The following is a 14,623-nucleotide window of genomic DNA, read 5'->3' as shown; positions in this document are numbered from 1 at the left end:
ACAGAGGTTGAGCATTTGTTTATATATTTGTAGACCATTTCTATTTCTTCCTCTGTGAAGTGTTTGCTTATTTCTCTTGCCCTTTTCTTGAATCGATCTTTAATTTTAGGTTATTTTTTTTTATTTTTTGAGTTCTTTGTATATTCTAGATATTAGTCCTCTGTCTGAGGAGTAGCTCTAAATAACTTTTTGCATGCTACAGTAGTGCTTTGCTTTACTAATTGATTCTCTTGCTGTATAGAAGCTTTTAGTCTGGTATAATTCCATTTGTTACTTTTACTGCTATGTCTTTTGCAGTTGAGGTTCTATTTAGATAATCCTTTCATACATCTATGTCTTTAAAATGTTTTACCTATTTCATCATCCAGTAGGTTTAATGTTTCTCCTTTAATGTTTAGACATTTGATCCATTTTGATTTTAATTTAGTATATGCTGAGAGATAAGGAACGAGTTTCAATTTTCTGCACACAGCTAACCAGTTTTCTCAGGAGTTGTTAAATAAGCTATTTTTCCTCTAACATTGCTTTTTGCCCCTTTGCCAGAGATCAAAAAACTGACTGTGTCTGGGAAAATTTCTGTATTCTTAATCCTGTTCCACTGATCCACATATCTGATTTTGTTCCAGTACCATGTATTTTTTTTTTATCACTATTGCTTTGTCATATAACTTGAAGTCAGCTAATGCTAGGCCCCCTGCTTTGCTTTTGTTGCCAAAAATTGCTTTTGCTATTCTGAGTCTCACCTGGTTCTATTTGAAAATTAGTATTATTTTTTCTAGATCTTTAATGAATCTGTTAGCATTTTGATTGGAACTATACTGAGTCTGTATAACAGTTGTGGGGATATGGCCATTTTGGCAATATTGATTCTGCCTACTTAGGAGCAAGGACCATCTTTCCATTTTCTGTTTTCTTTTTTAAAGTACTCTAGTTTTCTTTGTAGACATCTTTCATTTATTCATTTAGATTAATTCCTGGGTATTTCTTAAAGCTATTGTGAATAGTATAATTTTTATACTTTCCTTCTCATCCTATTCATTGCTGCTCTATACAATTGCTAATGATTTTTAGATGTTTATTTTATATCCTTGTACACTGTTAAAGTTTGCTGTTAATTCTAATAGTGTTTTGTGGAGCTCTTTGGATCTTCTGTGTAGAGTATCATGTCATCTGCAAATAATGACAAATTGAGTTCCTCCTGTCCTATGTGCATTCTATTTCTTTGCTTTTTTTCTGCCTAATTGCTCTGACTAATGTTCCAAGTACTATGTTGAATAGAAGAGGTGATCGTGGATATCCTTGTCTTGTTCCTGAGTTTAAGGGGAATACATTTTTGATTCATTTAGTACTGTCGGGTTGTGTTATGTACTTTTATGGTTTCCTGTGTTTATGAGGTTGTTATTTTTTGTGTATCTTTTCTTTCATTGGCTCTGATCTAATAAGCACTTAGGTTGTCCCCTTTGTCTCAGCTCCCTGTGTACTTTCTTCATCTTACACCTCTGCAAAAATATTAACATATGTCTGTATTTTTTTCCAAACATATGAACTCCTGCTCCAAAGTTTTTCAATTCCCCCAGTCACTCCTATCTTCACTGATATTAACACTCAATCTCCCCTCATCCTAAACCCGTGGCTCTTGACATCCAACCTATCTTATTATCCTCCCTAAAAGCAAGTTCTGACAATTCCATAGAAGAATGGGGAAGCAAGGAAATAGAAGGACTTCAAACCCCCTCAACTCTCCCAAAGCAGAGCAAGGGGCCACAAAGACAGAATAGAACAAATACTAGGTAGAAGAAGTCCTTGAAAAGTTCTTGGAAGGGATAATGAAAATAGATGAGTTCAAAAAGGAAATGAATCAAAAGTTCACTGGGATTTCACTCATCATGCCCATGTTGCATCTTGAGAAAATAAGTAAAAATCTGTAGGAGCTAAACAAAACAGTCCAAAACCTGAATGACAGATTCAACAAGGATGTGGGATTATCAAAAATGTGTCAGACAGAAATACCTGAAATGAAAAACTGTACTGAAGAAATATTGTGATGACAGGGTGTTGGATATCAAGGACAAAATAGTGAATTACAATAAAGAACTCAAAGAAGCCAAAAAGAAAATAAGAAACAAGAAAAGACTATTTAGCAGCTACTATATGACAAGAAGGTCAATCTAAGGCTAATCAGAGTTAGAGAAAAAGTAAAAGTTAGCACAGATGGATTCACTAACATGCTTGTAGAAATTGTATTTTTTTCCAAATGTAAGAAAAGAGTTTAAAATACAAGTGAGCCTATAGAACACCATACAAATAGGGCGCAAAATGAAGCTCACCAAAGTATTTACTTAAATTACCAGTTATCCAGCCAAAAGAAGAGAAAAGAAATTGCAGAATTTTAAGAGCAGCCAGAGAAAAGTAAACAAAATTGCACATAAAGGTAAGCCAGTCAGAATCAAAGCAGACTTCTCAACACAAATGATAAAGGCCAGAAGAGCTTGAAGCTTATGGATTTCAAGACTTAAAAGCAAATAACTTTCAACCCGGATTAACTTATTCAGCAAAGCTATCTTTCAAAACAGATGGAGAAATAAGGTATTTCCATGAAATAGAGCAGCTCAGAAGACATATGAGTGCTAAACCAGCTCTGGAGAAAATTCTTAAGGTTTTCTCATGAATTTAAATCCAAAATTTCTTGATAGTAGCAAGTTAGACTCAGCAATTTATAAAAAGGGTTATACATTATGATCACATAAGGTTTACTGAGGGAATCCACTGTAACATTCAATAAGCAATCAATCTAATTCACCATATTTCAATGACATCTCAAAATATTTAGGAAAATAGCATTTGATAAGTTTGACAAATAACAATAACACATTAATAATGAAATTAATCAGCAATGTAAAACTAAGAAATAAATTCCTTCACTTGACGAGTGATATCCACAGAAATGCTGTAAAATCGTGTTTAATGAGGAAAAACCAAGACTCTTCCCTAGTACTAAAAGCTTCCAAATGTACAGCTTTCACTTCTCTGTAAAACACTGTGATGGAGAATTTAACAAGGTCAATAGATAGGAGAAAGAAATATGTATAGTACAACTTTCAATTGCAGAATGCATACTTGTCTGCAAAATAAAAGCAAGAAACAAAGTCTATGGAACACACATATAAAATAAATTATTAGAGTAAGGTAAATTCATCATTTTCAAATATAGATCAATGTACAAAATTCAATTACTTTATAAATTTTGATTAAAAATTAAACAGTATCTGGGAATAAATCTAATGAAATATATAAGCCACCCTAAAATGAAAGCTATATAACGTGTAGAATAAATACTAAAGAACCAAACAGACATAGACCATGAATTTGAAGTTTCACTATTTTAGTATGTATAATCTCCTCAAACATAGATATATAGATGGATAGATAGATACATAGATAGACAGATAAATTTAATGGAAACTTCTACACAGCTATGGAAGCTCCTTCATGAGGTACTATTGTTTGTTTTGATTTTCTTAAAGTTTATTAAAACTTTAACAGTACAAATTATCCAGTACAAGTATCCAGGTTACAGATTATCAAAAGATCAACTCAGTGAAGTCCACATTAAAAAACAGGACATAAAATAACCCCATCCAATGCAATGAAAACAACATAAAGGATATTCATCAACCAAGTTTCTAAAACCTAAATTTTGAGACAGAAAGAAAATAAATTTACACAACTCACTCATCTATTTTGTCTTCATGTTTTGTCAAATATTTGTGTTTCATCTTCAAAATTCTGTGTTATCACACTGTCAAATTCATTACGATTTTCCACTGCATTTAATATTCTATGAATTCCACTCAGTGTGTTTTTCATTGTAGATTGTGTAGTCCTCATGTATTTTATATTTCATAGTGTTTGTTTCTAGGAATACCTAATATTCTCTATCTTATTTAACAGCTAAGGTATAATTTGAATTGCTGTTTTAATGTTCTTCTCTGGAAATTATATTATCTCTGTCATTTCTGTATTGTTTCTGATGTCTAAATTTTTCTCTTACCCTGAGCTTTTGTATTGCTATCTACACATTACAAATTTCATCCTATGTGATACTAGATAATTTTATTTTCCTTTTTGTAGTCTTAAATGAGATAGAACATGTTCCAATTTTTGTTTTGGAGATGTGGTTGCTAATTCTAATATATAAGAGCAAACTGAGAAAATTTTACTATAGTAAAGGAGTTCAGTTTGAGTATTGTTGAGTAATTTGGGAAACAAATTGTAAGAGTACCTAGCAGAATGCCTGCCAAATGCTAACTGCATAATCTTTTGGCGTGTCTCATTGATTCTTGATTAATGTACAGGGATTAGCTATTTATACTGCTCTTTTTGGTTTACAGATTATTTTATTTTGGAAAACAATTCTATGCTGAAGCAAGCTCTCCAAAAGAAGAAGACAGTGAAGTCAGAAATTAAAATAGTTCATATTGATGAATATGGTAAAGTTTTATGCATGCTGTGTTATTCAAAGACAACTTCTTCTGCATCTTATAATTTTGTATATAAATGATTCCACATCTTTAATATTTTGCTCTTTCTTTAAAAGAACTTCCTTTACAGTTGTCCTTACCCAGAGATTTTACGGAACGGAATCAGTACGCTCTTCTATTAATAATGTAAGTATTTTACTTGTTTTTGAAATAAAAGGACTAATGATTCATAATTGTGCTGCAAATAGCAACATTCTGATGAAATAAACAGGAATCTTATATGTGTAGTTTACCAGGGCACTGTTTGTTGCATGAGTTCTCTAAGGAGTCCATCACTGCTTTGCATATAAGGATGTAACTTTTGGTACATCTTCCACCCCCATAAAGAATCTGATCCTATCTCTAGGAAAGTGACACCAGATAGTTTGGGATGTGGATGTCTGTGGAACAATTACTCAAGCCTTATGGTCTTTTTTTTTGTTTCTTTTTCTTTTTCTTTTTCTTTTTCTTTTTTTTCTGGTACCAGGAACTGAACTCATGACCTCGCGCTTGCCAGGCAGGTGCTGTGCAGCTGAGCTAAATCCCCAGCCCAAGCCTTATGGTCTTAAGCAGTTCTTCCTATAACAATGAAGGAAAGTGCTTTTCCACTGCTGAAACAATTGGCCATGTTTGTGTCCTGTCATTGTTCCTTCATGGACTCATGGCCAGAGGAACACAGCACCCATGCTCAAAGAGAACTGACTTGAAATTTCATCCTTTACATTAACTTTGGAGTTTGAAGTCACTCACACTTTCTATGAGGTCATATAGTTACTTTGTAGATGTAGGCAGGGAGCCCCCTAACATCTAATGGGTCACTAAGTTAATATTGACTTAACATTGTATTTATAAGAGTTATTGGTTATTTTTCTTATTAAGAGTCCAGGTAGAATATTGCTAGCACAGTACTTAAAATTGTCCAGAGTTATATTTAGTGCATTAGCAAGAACAGTAAAAATGCTAATAATATTATTTCTTGTGATTATTGGGAGAAAAGGATAAATATTCATTCCGGGAATGAGACAGCCAGAGTTCCAAGTCTAGTTTGGCACTTAATAACTTTATGTCCATCAGCAAATTACATAGCCTCTTCCAAGGCTCTGTTTCTTTAACTACAAAGTGAGCATTATAATGCAAGCCATGTTTTATCACTGCTTCATAGAATCAATGAAATACAACATATAAAGTTCTTTGCACAGTGCCTGAGACATATGATTCATATAATTATATAATCAGAATTATAATTTCTTTTCCTTTTTATAAATAGCACTGTCAGTTCATTATAGTAGCCCAAGTAAAATGGAAATATTATAGTACTTACTATTCTCTGACTTCAGTGTTGCCTTCTAGCTTTTAAAAAATTATTTCTCACTAGTAAATGTTTGAGATACGTAATGTGTGTGAGGTTCGTGCATGTGCAAAACACATCTTAATTACTTTTATAAACCCCTCTCCTTGCTCCATCCATTGACCCTCATCCCATTTGAGAAAGACCTATTTTCTTACTTCGTATTACCTATCTTTTCTTTTGCTCTTTTTTTATAATTTGTGTTTTTCATATTAGAGAAACCATATACTATTCAAGCCTTGTGTCTGATTTAGGTCACTTAACATTGCAATCCCAAGGTGCATCTATTTTTCTACAAAGGACTTAAGTTTATCTCTCGATCACACATAGTTTCTCACTTCCATGTCTTTCTCAAACACTTCTGAGTTGTTATTTTGTTTTACTTATTCCTTTGGCTCTTTCTTTTTTTATCTAGTGTTCTTTCATTCCAACTTAAGTGTGTGTGTGTGTGTGTGTGTGTGTGTGTGTGTACATGCACCACATTTCTTGACAAAAATACTTAAGCCATTAAAATATGACAAAAAGGGAAAAAAGAATTCAGTCTACTATTTTCTTTAATCTCTCCCTTTGGGACAAGAGATGGTTTTGTTTTGTTTTTCATGGAACTAGGAGTTCAAACCAGGTCTTCACATGTGCTAGGCAAACACTTTACCGCTGTGTGACAGGGCCAATATTGTTCCTTTGATTCACTGAAAAATAGATTCCCAGGGGAAAGGGACCCTACTACGCATCCCTCAAGACATGCTGACTTTCAAAATGAAAGGGAAAGGAACTGATGGTGCTTGAAGTGTGACTCATTTATGCCAGTGGATGTGAAAACAGTTACTCCCACACTCAGGTCCACCTGATGGGTGGTGGGGAGATAGGGCAGCAAAATAGTTAAAGGTTTTTCGGTACTTTCTTAGACAGGCTAACTTATTTTGGCATCAGACTTGGGATTTTGTGAAGTTGATTTTTAATATACAAAAAAAAAATGTAAGGACTTGCACAGGAAGCCAATGGGAATATTGGTTTCACTAGAAAAGGCTATTCTCATCTATTTGAAAAGTAAGATATTTAAGATACAGCTTTTACAATCAGTTAAAATTGTGTTCAAATTAGAGCTTTAAGTATGGGGCTTAATTTTTCTAAACTTCTATTGCCTTTTAAATTGAGATATACTATGACATTAAGTACATAGTGTATTATGATGTGCATAACATTTATTATATACATATACATATATACATATATAATCACAGTGTTTGGTAGACCATAAATACAAACAAGGATTAATAAACTATCATTATAATTATTATGATAGATAGTAACATTTTTGTATTTAAGTTTATTATATAAATATTTAATGTGTGATTTAGTATCCATAAAGTTACTTAATAGATATTACAAAAACAGATAAAGTAGTCAAAACCATAGAAATTACTTTACACTTTGTTGATGAAAGAAAGAATGAAAAATGTTAAATAATGTTCAGTTGGTTGTTTTTAGATTCTACTTACATTAAATATTAGTTTATTCAAACCTTTGTTTTCTAGGGGCAAATTCTCAGAATTTATGATGAACGTGGCATATAAAAATGAAAGAAAGGACTTTTTTGTTTTATAAAATGATCTATTTATATTTATAAAATTATCTATTCTTCCAAATCACATGATCACACCTAAAACCTTTGCATTTGGAGACAAATGGGATAGAATGGCATAAATGCAGTGTTATTTAATACTTTTTTAAATTTTTCCAAATTTAAAGCTTATTTTTTATCTTAAGATTAAACCATCTTTTCGGTGACAAATTGATATTCTGTTCTAATTAGCAATAATGATTAATTTTTTTTCAGAATGAGCAATTAGCAACGAGCAATAGAGTGCTATTACAGGATGGCAGTGAGAGGTGATGTAGTGACTTTGGTATCACTCATATACGTCTATTCTATGTAGTACATCTAATATCTGACAGACTGAGTCCTTTATTCACCTGTAGAGGTGGGTTAGCAACCTGGAAATTTTGTGCTGAATGCATGAGACGGAGACCCCTGTAACTGTATGAAGGAAAGATTGACCTGGAAGGAAGTGGTCTCTGCTGATTTGGGACCCCTTCTGTCAATCCTTCAATATAGGACTCAGAAGTGGTGCTTTAAGGTCCTCTCTTGGTCATGATCTCTCATAATCTTACCTAGTTTCATGTTATTCAAAGTCCAGGTCAGTCTATGGGGACTGAATACTTTCACCATAGTGGAAAATTTAAGAAGCATGACCATCACACAGTCAACCTGGATTTTTGCTGTGGTCTCTGTGAAGTCAAAATCTTTCCCTGGACTATTCCTCCATTTCTTCCTCCAAATGCTTACTTGCAATACCTTTCTCCGATCATCTTTCTGTTTAACATTATGATATATTCTTACGACACAGTATTTTCTATTCATCAATAATTCTATATACTCCCTTAACCATTTCAACACTTGCAATGTCAAATCATGCTTTTTTTTTAATATTGTTCCTATTCCCAACTCATGTATATGAAATTTGGCACAATATATATTTACTCTTATTTTTATGTGCAAGAAGCTGTGTTAATAGGTGTGGGGAAATAAAAAGAATTACAAGCCTCTTAAGGCCTGAAATAGACTTTTAGATTTATTCAGTAAATCTTTCCAATGCCTGCGCACACAGACAAACCTTGTGAAAACTTACAGACTAACTGTGGTTCTAGAACAGCTCAAGACTGAAAGCAATGTACTTCAGCAACTGTTTACTGGATAAATAAATAAATGTAGATACAAAATGTCAGCACTATGGTAGAAATGGAAGAAGAAATCTAGGAAATTTTAATTATTTTAAAAAAGCATATTTTGTGAGGCATTTTTTTTTGGGTGGGAGCAGTTATCTCTGTCAAGAGAAACAATACGGGCATAAGTTCAGCTCCTTGACAGAGGGAGTTGACTGTGAAGGGTCCACAGTGAGGGGAAAGGATGGGCCCTGTGTTCCCTCCTGCCTAATTCACTTTCCTTGAGTCCCAGGGAATTCTTTGTTAGCATCAAGACTTTTCTTCTGGAAGCTTTTTTTCCATCCTCCCTCTAAATCTATGCATACAGTGTGATTCAAAAATATAGTATGTATTTAAATAAAAATTTATTAGAGTAAGAACACATGGCCATTATACCAACTCAGAATGAGCTTTTCACTTCAAACACACTTGTACCATCTTTCTTGCCACTTTCTGGAGCAGTTCTGGTAGTTCTCTTAGGCAAATGTCTTTAGCTGCGCTGTGTGGCTGTCTTGATGTCCTGAATCTACTGAAAGGGCTTTTGACTTTGGGGAAGAGCTGGCAGTAACACGATGTCAGATCTGGTGAACAAAGTGGATGACACAGTAATATTTTAATGGGCCTGCTTTCCCATTAGATGGCTCTCAGCAGCAGTCAATGTATTTTTCATCATAATTCATAAACACATTCACAAAAGAGGACTTCCTGAAATGCTTCAGAAAGTAGCATGAATGATGGAGTAGAAGTTTTTAAAGAGGGATTAATGGAAATGTGTATTTTACTGTAATACAGTTTTTAAGGTGACTGTTCCCTGTAATTTTCTATCCCTTGATGTGTTTTACTGCTCTCCCCAGTGGTAGCTCTTTCTGTAGCTATACACTTCTTCTATTATAGGTCTTGAGCCAAATAATTGTATTAACACTTTTCTATTTTAATTTTTATGAGACTATTTTTAATATGCTTTGTAGGAAAGTCTTGACTCTCACTAGTTTTTGAGTGAGACCAAAGTTTTTGTGAAGAAAGATTCATAATTTAGAAGTGAGTATTTAGGGAAAGAATCTGTAGGCTAATTAAGGGCATATTTCAACACCTTAAGAAAATACATATTTTTACAATCTATGTGCATTCCATATATTAAGCAATCTCTCATTCATTTGCATATTCCTTGTAGCAACTAGTTCTGACAATGATCTAGTCCAGAAATGTATACTGACTGAATAATTGGATGGTGTTCCAAAACCAGATACACATGATCACTGTTACAATTTTTCCACTAAGGCATTTGTCTTGGTTACTTTTCTCTTGTTGCTGGGACAAAATACCTGGTGCCCAAAATTAAGGAAGAAAAAAATTATTTCGTTTACAGTTTGTGGAGGTTTCAGTCAGTACTTGGCAAGTTAAAGACAGAGTGGCACATGACAGAGGGCTACAGCTCATGGCTGCAGAACACAGCCAAAAGCAACAAGCACAAAAGCCAGGAATGGCTGCAAGCAGCCTGTTCCTCTCCCTTACATATGCAAACTATCCGCCCCAGGGCGGGTGTACCTCTCACACCCATAATCAATCCAACTCTAAAAGCCTGCCCCATGACTGCATGAGGCTTTGTGGGGACACCCAGACACAAACCATAACATTCCACCCCTGGCCCCCTAAAGACTCATGTTCATCCCTTTATACAAGCACCATGTTGTCCATCTGCAAGAGTTGCCAAAGTCCTAACAGTTGCAGCATTGCTGAAGAATCCAAGTCCCAAGTCTCCTCCAAAATGTAAGGCAAACTCTTAGCTGTGACCCCCCGCCCCATACAAATGAAAAGTTAAACACTTCCAACATTCAATGGCACAAAATAAGCAGTACCATTCCAAAAGGTACAAACAGGGGACACAGAGCATTGGGACCAAAGCAAGTCCAAAATCGAGCAGGGCTAACATTATGTCCTATAGTTCCATGACCAGCATCTGAAGCAATCTGTGGCACATTGTGAGCTCCAAAGGGCTTGCATGAGTCCACCCCTGTGGCACTTCTGGTGGTTACAGCTTCCACGGCTTCTCTCTTAGGCCCGCTTTGTTCCCTCCTTGCAGCTTTCCTTAGATGATCCACAGTCCTGGCTTTCCTAAACTTCTGAGGTCTCCAGATCACCTTTTGCTTCACAGTCACAGCTCACACACTGCCCTCTCAGGGGCACACTGCCTGGCCTCCCAGGCCTTCTGAAATCTGGGTGGAAGCCTCTTAAACCTCAGAACTCTTGCATTCTTCATGCACCTAAAGGCAGGGCCACGGGGATGATGCCAAGGTCTGCTGCCACCTGGAGAAGTAGCCAAGTTTTTCTCTCTCTTGGCCACAGGGGTTGAGTGCCTGGATTGCTGGGCACTCTGATTCCAATTCTGAGGAACAAATCCTCTATGCTGCCGCCATTCTGGAACATGGTGCTCAGCAGCTTTCTTCTCAAGGCAAGGTCTTTCACCTTTGCTGTTTTGAGGCTGCAAAGGGTGGAGACTTGCTGCTTCTTGTGATGCTCTCATGCCATCTTTTTAATCTTCTTGTTCCTTCTCAACAATGGAGATCTCCTCAGCTCTACCTTTGCAGTCCACACCTGTACTGGAGCTTTCTTTCTGGTCAAACTCACATTTTAAATCATCCTGCTGGGCTCTTTGTTCTTGATTCTCAATATAAATCTGGCTAAAAGCCACCAGCAATAGCCATGTCACTTCCCCAATGTTTGGCTGCCTTGAAATTTGTTTTGCCAGATTAACCAGTCCACTGCCACCCTTAATCTCAGTCTTAGGCGAAGTCTCTGGACACTAGCAAAATGCATACAAACTTTCTGCCAAGCCATAACACACATACATGGTCTGGAGTCCAACAACCAATGGACTCCTTCTTCCCAACAGAAATCTCCTGAACCCAGTCTTTACCGGAAGGATTTTTATCAGCTTTCTGGTCTTCTGAGCTTTGACCAGGATCTCCCAAACAGAACAGCTGAAGGCGTTCTACTCTTTCAGGCGACATTTCTGAACCTTTCCAAACTCTTCCCACAAGCCATTTCACAAGGCTCTTGAACCACATGATCAGATATAGTCGCAGCAATGACCCCATTCCTCTGGTACCAAATTCTGTCTTGGCTACTTTTCTCTTGTTGCTGGGACAAAATACTTGGTGCCCAAAATTAAGGAAGAAAAAGTTTATTTCGCTTACAGTTTGTGGAGGTTTCAGTCAGTACTTGGCAGGTTAAAGACAGAGTGGCACATGACAGAGGGCTACAGCTCATGGCTGCAGAACACAGCCAAAAGTAACAAGCACAAAAGCCAGGAATGGCTGCAAGCAGCCTGTTCCTCTCCCTTACATATGCAAACTATCCGCCCCAGGGCGGGTACATCTCTCACACCCATAATCAATGAAACTCTAAAAGCCTGCCCCATGGCCACATGAGGCTTTGGGGGAACACCCAGATACAAACCATAACATTCTAATAATGCCTTACTTTTATTTGGTATTCTTATCACTCATTAAATTTTTCATACTTCAGTGAACTATACATTTAGGCTCTTAGGTGAGTTAATATATCCACAGTTAAATTTCCCATTTAGTAAAATGAGAGGTGAGTTTCTTCATTGTCTTATGGTCTTTCTTGATAAAGCTAAAAATTGATAGATTTTATGTGTATTTTCATTATTTCTCTGTACGATTTTATTACTGAACTTTTCCTTTAAAATAGTAAGAATTAATAATATTAACTACCATTGTTTATTGTGCAAGAAAACTTATATATATATATAGAGAGAGAGAGAGAGAAAGAGAGAGAGAGAGAGAGAAAGAAAGAGAGAGAGATGACATTTTAAATCACATAAAAATCATGTGAGGTAAGTACTTTTCCCTCTCCTAAAATAAGGAAATTTGCAATAAAATATACCATGTATATTCTCCCTGAGAATTAGGCTTTGAGCACAAATTTTATTTATTTATTTTTTACTTATTTTTGGTTAAAAAACTTTTTACTCTTCCTGTGTTATGTACTTCTTCCTGCCTACATAGTGCACTGTGTTAAATTTCTTGGCACATTACTGAAGAACACTGACCCAAATAAGTAGAGTCTTTTCTTGATCCAAATCCTAAGGATTTTTTTTCTTCTTACCTCAAGGTCACAACAATCTCTGGAATGCATCATGTTAATGCTTTGGTGATCATAGAAATCATAACTGAATTTTTGAATATTCCAGAATATTCCATATAACTGAGATTAAACTCTCAGTTCATACCTTTTTTTTTGTCCTTTTGAGACAGGGTCTCACTATGCAGTTCAGGGTGGCCTTGAACTCAATTTTAGCCCAGGTTGATCTCAAACTCAGAACAATCCTCCTACCTCAGCCTCCCAGGTGATAGGATGCCCATAGTTTAGACTATTTTATAAGATTCTCAACTGTAACTGAAATAAATCATCTATAGGATGTCTTTATATTCTTCATTTTGTACATTCCTATATTTTGAGCGGATCAGGTAGTCTGAAATAATTTATTTCTCAAGGGTAAACAAACATATAATTCCAAAACCTCTCATCTTATTTGAGTTTTTATTGTTTCATGCTAAATATACACCCATTTTTTTTCTTTAATTTCATCCAAAAATATCATATGTCTGACATGGACCATAGAAATACCTAATATTTGTTCCAAAGAGCAATATTACTCCTTTACTATGTAATGAGATTCAAAGTTAAAATTTTGCCACATTTATTAACCTTCCTAATTTAAATAAATGGAAAATGTATCCACAGTGTAATACACAGAAAATTATTGAAGAGAAATAACAGTATCATTTAATGTGGGTAATCATTTTTTTCTTCAACATACTTAACCTTATTCATTCAAAACCTGTAGATAATATATCTTAAATGTGAGTATTCATTTCTTATTGCTATTTAAGGTATACAAAAAATTGATATATCAGGAAAGTGCCATAGGAGTAAATGCCAAATTTAAATATTTTTAAATGTTAAATATAAATATAATAAATTAATATAACATATTTGAATATGAAATGTTCAAAATAAAAATAAATCCAAATATAAATACAATACTTCCTTTTTACTCTTATCTCCAGTGCTCCTTTTAAATCCGTTGTTACACACTCCCACTATTTTAGATGGTTTTCTCCCTTTAATATAGGTCTCAGATAGGCACCATTTCATTAGAATGACATAATACGAGTTCATATGCATGATATAGGATTATTACATGATCCTATTTAAACCATACAAATGTACTGTATACTTTTGTACACATATGTATATACCTGTGTGTGTACCTGTGTGTGCATGTGTGCATGTGTGTTACTGGAGATCAAAGCCAGGGCCTCACACATTGAGCTACATCTCTAGATCATCTTTAAAACAAATTTTTTTTGAAACGGGGTCTCACTATGTAGTATAGGCTACCCTTGAACTCACTTATGTAGCCCGGGCTGGCCTCAAACACATGAAGATGCTCCTACCTCAGCCTTCTGAGTGCTGGGATTTGAGTATTCATTTTGTGCCACCATGCCTGGTTTAAGTGTTTTGTTTTGTTTTGTGTTTGATACAGGGAATCACTAAACTGCTAAATCATTTAGGATGAGTTTAAACTTATGATTCTGGCCTCAGCCTGAGATTACAAGCTTATACCACTATACTTACCTCAAAAGTACTATTTACTTAAAGATAGGGTACTGAAAGATTTTTGTAAGAAATACCTCACAATATACCTAGATTTTTAGGTTTGTAGGGTCATTTGTTGAGTCATAAATGTGAGAGAAACCTACATTGAAATCACTCATTTTTTTGTTATAATAAAGTATTTGTTTAAAAAATATGCTGAAAGAAAATATAAACTGTTACTTGTTTAACCTCACTTTTAAAGATTTACTTAGACATACTAAGGTAGAGTATTTTATCAACTGGCAACCTCACTAGTGCAGATCCCTGCAGTGAGTCCCCAGTGTCCTGCAAGCTGGTATGGCAC

The 14,623-nt window shown here is 35.0% G+C and overlaps 1 protein-coding gene across 3 annotated transcripts in view; it reads left to right on the top strand.

The window, feature by feature from the left end:
- Dpp10 (dipeptidyl-peptidase 10 (non-functional)) overlaps positions 1-14,623 on the top strand; it is a 1,310,731-nt gene that overhangs the window by 1,262,297 nt on the left and 33,811 nt on the right. For all 3 annotated transcript variants that reach the window (XM_005397695.2, XM_005397696.2, XM_005397697.1), the window contains exons 18-19: positions 4,392-4,490; positions 4,598-4,667. In XM_005397695.2, the coding sequence (XP_005397752.1) occupies positions 4,392-4,490; positions 4,598-4,667 (169 nt within the window). The remainder of the gene's footprint in view (positions 1-4,391; positions 4,491-4,597; positions 4,668-14,623) is intronic.

The sequence above is a fragment of the Chinchilla lanigera genome, unplaced genomic scaffold (genome assembly GCF_000276665.1).
Source record: "Chinchilla lanigera isolate Chin_1 unplaced genomic scaffold, ChiLan1.0 scaffold00058, whole genome shotgun sequence".
Lineage (NCBI taxonomy): Eukaryota > Metazoa > Chordata > Mammalia > Rodentia > Chinchillidae > Chinchilla > Chinchilla lanigera.
The sequence above is the reverse complement of the archived record's forward strand: the minus strand, read 5'-3'. Positions and strand labels throughout refer to the sequence as shown.